The 11525-nt window shown below is 39.5% G+C and overlaps 1 protein-coding gene across 1 annotated transcript; it reads left to right on the top strand.

Moving 5' to 3' along the window:
- The first annotated feature begins 809 nt into the window (after positions 1-809).
- On the top strand, positions 810-11386 carry Gtpbp8 (GTP binding protein 8). The gene is made up of 6 exons (XM_048422354.3): positions 810-1163; positions 1671-1769; positions 3769-3899; positions 5043-5142; positions 7460-7578; positions 10887-11386. The coding sequence occupies exons 1-6, from the start codon at positions 825-827 to the stop codon at positions 10954-10956; spliced, it is 858 nt and encodes a 285-aa protein (XP_048278311.3). The 5' UTR covers positions 810-824; the 3' UTR covers positions 10957-11386.
- The last annotated feature ends 139 nt before the right edge of the window (positions 11387-11525 follow it).

Raw genomic sequence — 11525 nt, 5'->3', positions numbered from 1 at the left:
GCATGTCTCATCTTTGATCTTCTGTGTACACTGGGAAGAGTTTGATCACATATGACCAGAGAAAACAGCATATATTGACTCTAATTCATCTCTGTAAAGTTTATGTCTCTGGTATATACCAATGCTTTTAAAAATAAGGGAGTGGCAGAGGGGGAAATGATGATTAAATGTTTGTGTTGGTTTGCATGAGAATGGGCTCATATGTTTGAATAATTGGTTCCTCAGTTTGTGGAACTGTTTGGAAAGGATTAGGAGGTGTGGCCTTGTTAAAGGTGGGGGAGCATTTTGAGGCTTCAGAGGCCTTTAGTCATTCCCAGTTCCCTCTGTCTCCCGTTTATGGATCTGGACAAGAGATCTCAGCTGCAGCTCCAATGGCATGTTTGCCCAAGAGTTAGTCCCTCCTCTGAAAACGAGGTGCTATTCCAACCACATTTCTCACCAGCTCATTTAATTTTGCAAACGTGCTTTTCTCAGTGATGTGAACTTATGATTAAATGTTAATTATCGGTAATACGACCGGAAACAGATGACAAAAGGGGCATGGAACCCACTAGAGCTTCGCTGTATGGCTTCTACCCTTAAGGCTCAAAAGAACACACCGATCCGATGCACAGGTGGGAAGACCAAGGTGTTAAAGAAAGTCTGCGGGCTTTCCCCTGCGGGTCCGGACATTCTCACAGTCTTTGGCGGTGAAAAGCTTGAGCAAGCAAGAAGGCCCTGAAAACTACAAGTCCCAGCAGGCGCCGCGGCAGTGAGCCGCACTAGTGCTGCCAGATCCTATGAATGAATGAATAACATTGTCGCGAGGATTCTGGGAGAGAAAGATGGCGGCAGCTGGACTGTGGCATAGAACGGGTAGGCTCCTTGAGATGGCGCCAGCCCGAAGGGGTTGGTCCCGGCTTTACAGCAGGTCCCCTGCCTTCGCTGACGTGCTAAGGCTTCCGCAGAAACAGCTAACGAAAATTGTATACCCGCTGCGGGAACTGGCTCAGTATCTCGTCACGGACACCGGGCCAGGCCTCATCGAACAGAGACTCTTCGACCCCAGCCTAGAGGACATCACTAGGGCGGAAAGAGTCTTCGAGGCCACGGCCCGGAACCGCGTCGAGTACCTCAGCTCGGCGGTCCGCCTAGACCACGCCCCGAGCCTGCAGCAGCCGGAGGTGAGAGAGCTGGAGCTCGCCGGTGTTCATGTCTTATCACCCAACGTGAGAGACCGTAAGAATCAGACAAACGGGGAACTCGGTATGGATGCACCACTTCTATGTGCAGTGCCCGTGGAGGACCACAGTGAGCCGCAATGTGGGTGCTGGGAATCGAACCCCGGTTCTCTGAAACAGCAGCCAGTGTTTTGGTTTGGTTTGGTTTGGTTTGGTTTGGTTTGGTTTTTTAATTTCATTATGTGTGTTTTGCATGCATGCATGTCTGTACACCACATGCTTGCCCGTTGCTCTCAGAAGCCAGAAGAGGGCGTCAGATACTCCCAGAACTGGAGTTTCTGGCATTTGTGAGCCACCATGTGAGCTGAGAATGAATGGAACCTGAGTCCTCTAGCAGCAAATGCACTTAACTGCTGAGCCATCTCTCCAACCCCACAAATAGAACGTTTGCTAATAAACCACTATTCAGATCTCTAAGCTCTCCATTCTCCTTTCTGCCTATCATACCAGGTGTGTTTCATAGGCCGAAGCAATGTTGGAAAATCCTCCTTGATAAAAGCCTTGTTTTCGCTGGCCCCTGATGTAGAAGTCAGAGTCTCAAAAAAACCGGTATGCTGGGTATCTCTTGAATTTACTAAAATGAAACCTAAGTATTGGAAGGTAAAGAGATCATAATTGCTAAATTCCTACAAAAGAGATTTCTTTTAAACAAGACGTAAGGTAAGACATGTCTTTAGCGCCTGTGCATTTCCTGAAGAAAAAGATATAACTGATCTGACCATAGACCTCTTGCCAATATCTTGAGGAAGGCATCCTTTGTCTAAATCTTCTCCAGTTGCCCAATTAAGTATTGTATTGCTGTTTTCCGTTTCCTTACATAATAGTGAGCATCCAGTTCTACACTGGTTATAGGAAAAACGGGTTTCAAGTTGTTCTATCCTCTATAATCTTTTATACCTTCTATTCATACATTCTCATACATTCTTGCATATTGTTTGGTTGGCAGCATCACCTCAGCTCCCTGGCACACCTTTATACAGAGTCTGGAATATTTAGCTGGGGACTTCACCCAGGCCACTGGCATCCATTTTTGGAATGCTGGGCAGAAAACTCCATTCCAAACTCCCTCCCCTAGGAGTTGCCTCACTCCAAACTTCACCAAACAGTGACCACTCCCCTGGAAAGGTCAAGAGCACTCCCACAGGATTTAAACTGCCCTCTCCCCCGAGAATGAACAAGTGCTCTCCCCTTTTCTCCTCCCCCCCCACCCCATCCCGCCAGTGTTTCCCGGGGGCCACCCAGGAGCGCTGTCACCCATTAAACCTGGGCATCTTTTAATTTGCTCTGATTTGGACTGATTGGGATTATTTGTCGGCGGAGAGGTTTGTTGGCTGGAAAATACTTGACACATATGTACCAGTCGTGCTTGTTCTTTTACCCAAGGCCACTCTATGCTTGTTCTTGCAGATGCTCTGCTCTGCTGGCATTCTGTCATTTTCCCCTTCTACTTCCTTCTCAATGCTGCAGACTCAGCGGGGACCTAAAATAGCCTTTTCTCAGCACTCGCCCCGGCTCCCATCACGTTGGTATCTGATAGCTCAGTTTCACCAGCTGTAATGCTCACTGTTCCCTACCCCTTTCGTTAAGTTTAAGCCCTTTCAGGATTCACTGGCTTTTTGCTTCCCACTTCATGTAGTAGATTCTTTGTCTTTGTCACTAATGATTCCATTCCTTAACACTTCATCTTCGCTTCCCTGCTTCCTGACCAAATAAGCCACCTAAGCTATGACTTTTAGATGTGATGAAGTCCATTCCTGTATAAGAGGACAATGGATGACGGTGATTCTTTTCATTCTCGAATATACAATTCTAAAAACTCTTTCTAACAGATGGACGAGTAAGTTAACCAGGAACATAATCATCATTCATTAAAAACATTAAAAAAAAAAAAAACCTCTCCTTTGATAGTGTCTTTTCTAAGATCCAAACAGTTGGCTCCAAATTGTCTGTCTTTCCTTTTCTGATTCCTGTTTCAGGATCACAAAAGCATAAGGAGCCATATTTTATCTTTGCATGAATTTTAATTAGACTTTATTTTATAATTATGGTGTTGCATGTTCTTTAAAAACCTCTCTATGAGGACACTAAAACCCACATCCAAAACATCTTGGCTTAGGGAAACACTAGTCTGCAGGTAAGAAACATCAGGGTTTGAATATGAGAATCTGTGTGATAGAATAAACGTTTGATCAGCATCCTAATTCATTCCTCTGTGTATATTGTTCACCAGAGAACTGACTAATGGCAGACATACAGCTTAAATCTGGATGACATAAATAGACAGCAAAATAGGAAAGATTCTGAAATATTTTATCTATTTTTTATGGGAAATGTAAAATTTTTAAGCTAAAAAATTTTATTTAAAAACAAATTAAAGAGACTTAATTATGATCTAATTATTGGTGGCCACTAATCACTTCTTCTCCCTTTGCTCAGAATATATACTTCAATTTTTAATTAATATTTGTTGATCGAATAGAAGACATTTCTAGTTATGAAATAAAGGGAATATTTTAAGCCAGCTTTTTTTTTTCATTTACTTTATCAGGGGCACACAAAGAAAATGAATTTTTTCAAAGTTGGAAAATACTTTACATTGGTGGACATGCCAGGGTATGGCTATAGAGCCCCCGAAGACTTTGTTGACATGGTAGAGGCCTATCTAAAAGAACGAAAGAAGTAAGAAAATTCCTTTCTTACAGTAGTTACACATTTCATACCAAAGCGCTTTTTTAAATCCAGGGTATTCTACTCATGACAAATGCATAGTAAGTGACTGATTTGTAGGTGCTTTTTATTCTCATATTACTCCACAATACAATATTGTGGACCAGGGTATACACTGCCTGTTTAGCTTCTGCCTATAGCTCAGGAGAATCTTAACTTCATTTATTTTCTCAGCTTGAAACTATAAAGAATATTCAACAGTTAGTTCGTTTTTTTAAAAAACCAAACTCTCAGCTGGCTAATTTTGAAAATTAAAATCATTAGCTAATTAATTTAAATAAAATTCAGTAAACTCTGTCTTAAAGTAGCTCGATCATCACAAACTCTGAAAATGTTATATTTATTTTTTGATCTCCATAAGTAATCAAATAATAATGTGTTTGAAGAATGACACAATCTAGAGGAAAATACTTAGGCTTCTGAAGTAGATTAAAAAAAAAAAAAAACATTCATAGCAGGCAGTGGTGATACATGCCCTTAATCCCAGCTGAGACAGAGGCAGGCGGATTTGAGTTTGAGGCTAACCTGGTCTACAAAGAGAGTTCCAGGATAGCCAGGGCTACACAATGAAAGCCTGTCTTCAAGAAAAAAAAAACAAAAAGAAAAATAAATAAATAAATAAAAGGACTGGATAAGTAGTTCAGTAATAGAGTACTTGCTTAACTTGCTAAAGGCTCTGGATTTGATCTCAGCATCACAAATAAAATGTGTGTGTGTGTGTGTGCACATATATATGGAAATTTGTTTCCTGTAGCTTTACATATAAAGGCTAAATTAAAAGTAAAAGTAAAATTAATTTTAATTAAAATTGCAAAATTAAAGTAATATTAAAAATTATAACAAATTTGATTTTTGTCTCTTTTTTCCACTAGACTTTTAAGGTCTTACAGGAGGGAGCTCATTTATCTTTCTGCCAAGACTCAGTCAGCTTGAAATGTTCTTATTGAAATAAATTGATATTTAACAAATTTAGGTATTGAAAGTACAGTAAACTGCACTGAGTTCTATTGGGCTGCAGGATGAAGTTCCTAGGATGAGAGAGACAGGTGAATAGGTTTATCTTATATTGCATTGATTTTCTTTCTATTCTTACAGCTTGAAGAGAACATTTTTGTTAGTTGATAGTGTGGTTGGAATTACAAAGTTAGACAATATTGCCATAGAGATGTGTGAAGAATTTGCTTTGCCTTATGTGGTAAGTATTTCCTTAGAGTTATGGTGCAATTAGAAATCACATTTGGGATGCATGTGAATATGCACATATACTTGTTAGTAGCGAGCAGGTGTTTCCTCAGAAGATAGAGGAGTGGCTGGGGAGATGGGTCCACGGGTAAGAATGCTTGCTACACAGAATGGGCACGTAAGGTCTAGTCCTTAGCACCACCTGAAAAACTGTGCTCACATACATGCCCGCAACCCTAGTGCTCTAGAGGTTGGAGACCAGAGGATCACATGATCACTGCCTACCAACCCAGCTCCAGATTCAGTGGGAGGCCCTGGCTCAAAGGAAACAGGCAAGAGTGAGGAAATAGACACATGTCCTCCTCTGGCCTCTGCATGCAGACATGTGTACATGTATACACACATACATACACATACTTATACACACAATATATGTATACATCCTATATACACAAAAAAATGGAAAGTGACTTTAAGTTCTGTAACACTTTCTTATTTTTTCCTTTCAGTTTTAAGTTTTTAAATTTATGAAGGGGGAGGGGCAGAAAGAGAGAGAACACATGTATGTACACACATACACATGCCTATATCACCTGTATGCAGATACCTATGAAGTTCAAAAGAGAGCAACAGATTTCCCCAAAGCAGGAGATACAGGAGGTTGCCAGCTACCTACTAGGGGTGCAGGAACTGAACTCAGGTCCTCTGAAAGAATGGCGTGTGCTTTTAACATATTGGAACTATACACGCTTTCACATTTACAGTCAGTTTCTTAAACTGTTCACTTAGTGTTCTGATGTTTTTATGGAAATAGAAACATTTGTCCAAAACATCACTAGCTCATGGTATAGTACTTACAGAAGTGTAACTAGGACTGCAGCAGAAATTTAGACGATTCCAGCATACACAAATAGAATTTTTATATTAAAAAGAATTATTTTCTAGGATGGAGAGATGGCTTAGCAGTTGGGAGCACTGCAGTTCTTCCAGGGGACCCGCTTCTCAGCACCCACTTGACAGCTCACAACTGTCTTAACTCCAATTCCAGGAGATCTGACACCCTCACACAGACATATATGCAGCCAAAACACCAATGCATGAAATAAATAAAATTGAAAATTTATTTTAGGAATATCTCACTAGTTTTTTTTCTACTAGCATAAAATTGACCTACACTAAAATGCAGATCGGTAGGTTAGTATCCACCTTAATTTTGCTTTATATTACTTCCAGATAGACTTTTAAAATTCCTTTTTAAGAAAAGTGAAGAATTCAATGACTATAATTTACTTTTCAAAAACTGTCAGAAACCACTAAAGTGAAGCAGTGAATTTACTCATGTGAATTAAAGCCATGCAACTCAGCAGTCACTCTTTTTGTGTATTCTTGGAATACAAAAGTTCTTTGGATTTGCAGAAGTCCTTTGAAGTATTAGGGTCACTCTTATAAGGCATCAAGGAATTAGTATAAAAATGACTGAATATTATCAAACTGGCTAGGAAGTAATTCCTGATTTAGTATCATAGTTACCATTTTGTGCAATCACATACTGAAGAGTGTATTATTTCTTCTTTGGAAAAGGAATTAAGATATTAATAATAATCTAAGTACCCAAGAAGGGGGAAAGAACAAACAAAAAGATGACTTTAAATTTTATCCCGGGAGAGTTATAGTTCAGTGATATCACTTGCCTGGCATGGGTCAGCTTCAAGTAAGAGTGTCTGAGTGTTTGATATTCCCTGGGAAAACCTGATAGATTGAAATTTCACCTTTTCCTTGATTTGTCATCACCTATGCTTTGACCTTCCTCTACTATTTTGTAGTTGAATAAGCAACAATCTGGATTTACCAAGAGTACAACTATAGTAGATATAGCCAACAAAGAACACAATTTCTAATTTCTCCTTTGAAGTATTACATGTAAAACTGAACTTTTTGGTTCCAAAATTGTTACATATTAGCATCTTTATGTGGCACAGTCAAGTTACAGTCATTTAACTATCTTAGATATAAAATACATTATAATCACATTGAACAGCTGATGTCAGTTATAAGTGTGGCTCTGGTTCTCTGATCTTTAAATAAAGTCCAAAGCATTATGGTTATGTCTAGTAAAGCATTAGGTAGCAGACACACAGTACACACTATGTGTGACATTTAACTCATCATCAGAGCAAGTTATTTATGGCTTGTTTTTATTGTATAGATGAGAAAGTAGGTAGAGATTGAGAAATTTGCATGAACAAAATCAACTTAAGTACTGAAAATTATAGTTAAAATGTGTAAAGCTATATTGATAAGTTTTATTTCTAATACTTATTTTTCTATAGATGGTATTAACAAAAATTGACAAATCTTCCAAAGGCTATCTTTTAAAACAAGTGCTTCAGATCCAGAAGTTTGTTAACACACAAACACAAGGCTGCTTTCCTCAGTTGTTTCCTATCAGGTAAGAGTCAGATTTCTCTAATAACACTGTACTAAAAGCCTTTACCAGGCAGATCTCTGTGAATTCGAGGCCAGCCTCGTCTACAGAGCGAGTTCCAGGACAGCCAGGACTGTTACACAGAGAAACCGTGTCTCAACCCCACTTCCCCCACCCCCAAAATATAAACCCTTTACTACGAAGTCAGTGTCCTTGATTAAGTGCCTCTAGGAAACTGTTAGCTGTGAGTTTTCAGTACTGTCTGTTAGTGTTTTATTCTTTTTTTTTTCATGCTGGCTCCTCCTTACAGATACTTCATTCTCTTTTTGCTTCAACCTAGTTCAACCCTAGACCATGCCAGAAATGAAACCTTTCCTTTTCAAACCAGCTTTTACTTATTTATTTATCTATTGTGAGGGGGGAGGGACGGACACATGCATGCTGTGGTGTGCCTGTGGAGGTCAGAGGACACCTTTATGGAGTCAGTTCTTTCCTGCCCTTGTGAATCTGCCATTTGAACTCAGGTCATCAGGCTGTTGAACAACACTTCCACCTGATGAGCCATCTCACCAGCGCTGTCTCCTTAATTTCAATGAACACTATTTATCTTAGAGTAAAAGACTCATTTGGGCCGCAACAGATCAATTTGCCTGAAAATTGACAGGAACATTTTTCTTCCAGGAAGACTATGTAGACCTGAGTTCAAGACCACCCTGGACTACATAGTAGGACCCACTCCCTCAGAAAAATAATTAAAAATTTTAATATAAAATAGGCCTATATAAAGAAAAAATATTTCAAGTTTGAATTAAACTAAACAGATGGAATAGTTATTTTCTGAGCTGGTAAATTTTGAGGCACTATGATGTGGTTTCATGAAAAATTTCTATTTTTAACTTGTACTGTGTACCTTTGGTACAGTAAGTAATGTGTACTGAGGCAGATGGAGCATCAGTCTCTGGTTTCCTTGCCCTGACTTGTTTGTGGAAGGCACCAGGGATAGTTTGTGAGAAAATTAAAAACAATATAGCAGATGTAGGTGTAACTGTCCCCTTAGCCGTTTGAGTCCTATCAGTCTAGATCACACTGAAACTGCAATTATGAATATGCCTTTCCAGATCCCCCTCCATCTTCCTACAAAATGCTCTTTGCATTCACCTACATTCAGATCTGACCTGTTCCTTTATCCTCCAAGTGCAATGGAAATCCTGGAGGTGGAATAAACTCCTAATTCCTCCAGAGCCCTCAAGCGTTGTCATATAAAACTGCCATTTATTTTAACTGTTTAGTAAGCAGGGTTAAAAAGCACACAAAGTTAAACTAGCAACATTTTCAACATTTTTCATTTTGAAAAAAATGTAAATTTTAGTTATTATAAGCTGTTTGTGTTAACAGCATGATGTTACTAGGGAAAATTAATACTTTGGGGAGCTACATCAATGGAATTATGGAGCTCCAAAAAAAGGGGACTGATGAGGCAATAGCCCCACACTGCTGTATGTACTATATGGCAAACCAGCCCTGTCAGATTGTGGCTAAACACTAAAGCTATATGAAGACAGATAATGGGGGAGGGGTGCTGCACATACACACACTGCCCCTGATCTTCATAGTAAACATGCCTGTTCCACAGAGAAGGCTACAATGAGAAATGGGGTTACAGAGAGGTGTCTGCTAACATGGAAGGAGCATGGGCCTTAGGGACAGATAGCCTTGGGTTTGTGTAACGTCTGTGGGTCTCTGGTAAAGAGGCTACTGGTTTTATTTCTGAGTCCATTTTCTCACCGGTAAACGTCACTATCAGGAGCATGTATTGTGATTGATAGACACTTTACATAATTTCCTTTCTTGCCCGTCGTAAGTGGCAGGGTTAGACTTAAGAGCCATATTATTGGATCCGTGGTGTTTTTTAAAGGAGTTTGCTTTTTTAGACATGATGGATTTCTCTGCTGCATGACCCTGTTGAGTGGGAACACTGCTGTCGCTCATATTTACCACGTGACCTGTAAGTCACGCAGCACTGAGAATCTGAATTGGACATGGACGCCTCTTGTCCTGAAAGACACTCAGCATTCACTGTAACACAGCAGCCATTCATAGGAATATACCCACAGCTCTTCAAGCCCGGGAGACTTGCGGACGCTTGCCCACTCGCTCACTAGAGCTCCAGGCATATTTCGGATAGAGCAAATTAGTTCTGTAAATAATTCAGGTTTTCTTTTCTTTCTATATTCTCTTAGGACAGTGGTTCTCAATCTTCCTAATGCTGCGGCCCTTCGGTAGTTTCTTGTTGTGGTGATGCCAACCAGAAAATTATTTTCATTGCTACTTCATAACTGTAATTTTGCTACTGTTGTGAATTAGAATGTAAATATTTTTGGAGATAGAGGTTTGCCAAAGAGGTCGAGACCCACAGGTTGAGAACTGCTATCTTAGAAGAAAGGTAAAGACACTTAGTCTGGAAAGGTTTGGCTTTGAAGCTATCGACAAAACTTAAGTGATAATTTTCATGCATGAACTCTGTCCCAACACAACAGAAAAGTATAAATGTGAAGTGTCCATATAGGTTATTACAAAGGGCATATTTTATAAATGATACGGGAAAATAGGTGAGCAGGTACAGTCTTAACTACTTCTGTATTTTTTGTGTAGTAGAATTCCAGGCATCTGAGAACTGACTCTGGGGGACAGAATTGTGAGCTAACAGAAATACTGCATGTGAGTGCAGAGTAGTGCGGTCAGTGTATGGACCATCAAACTTGTGGCTTTCCTCTAAATTACATGCTTAGTTCAGCTGTAAAAGCCATCACAAGGCTGTTTTAGGCACGGTAGTTTTAACCAGAAAATCCAAAACGCTGTACATACTAACAGAACCGGCAGCACTACAGGAGACAGCACCTTTATACAGAGGATGTCCAGGCCTGAGACCACAGCTGTCCACTTCTACGTGGGTGGAGACAGACACATAAGTCAGTGTGTGGTGATGATTTTTTTTACCTTAAATATACTTTAAGGTGTTTGCATTTTTATCACAGAAAGACTAAATTCTGTCAAGACTTACTCAGGAGAACAGAAAGTAAAATGGAAGGTGTGGCAAAATGTTTAGACTCAATGTTGTGGATCCTCAGAATAGTTGTGTGAATCTATTTCAGATACTGCAGAATACTGCGTGAAACTGACGAAAGAGAAGGAAGATGGGGCAGACTAAAAGGCATTGCCCTCCTACATGACATTATAAGATTTTGTTTAAAAACAAGTTTGTAGAACATGAATTCAGTTCTGTTACAACCTTTGAGCAAGGGGGGAAATTAAGCTTTCTTTTCTTTTCACAGTGCAGTGACCTATTCTGGAGTGCATCTGTTGAAATGCTTTATAGCAGATATAACAGGAAATCTTAAGTAAATGCTCCCAGGGTTGATGAAGGTTCAACATTCTTCGTGTCAACTGGAGTTAAACACCTAGAAGAATTCCAATATTGTTTTAAATATTGTGCATCTCAACCTGCAGGAGAATCAATTCAACTTTAAAACCTGTATCATCCTAAGCAAAAACGAATTTGTTGGGGGTGAGGGTTATAATTAAATCATATGTTCATTAGGACAGATGCTAGCTGTCTTCTATTTTAACAAACTAACAAGTCCAAGAACATAGAGCAATACATGAAGTGAAACCCTGCTACTACTATGTAAAGAGGTTATATTAATTCTTTATCTTATAAAAGAAATGTCTACCACCTTTAATGCTGTGAATGTGAACTAGGTAAGGTGGGGTGTCTTTCTGTAAAGTGTGCCTAGGTAAGTAGAAAAATAAATGGCTATATGTACGCTTATAATTCTTCTTTGTCGTTATTTGAATATTTAAAAAAAAACTGTCAAAATTTGCCCAGCCTTGGAAAAACCAGTCATGTGGGAGTAGAATCGTTCACTGTCCTTTGGGCGAACACAGGATTGATAATCAGAATCCAAGATTCA

The sequence above is a fragment of the Myodes glareolus genome, chromosome 2, assembly GCF_982192425.1.
Source record: "Myodes glareolus chromosome 2, mMyoGla1.1, whole genome shotgun sequence".
Taxonomy (NCBI): Eukaryota; Metazoa; Chordata; class Mammalia; order Rodentia; family Cricetidae; genus Myodes; species Myodes glareolus.
Note: the sequence above shows the minus strand (reverse complement) of the source record. Positions and strands in the feature narration are given on the sequence as shown.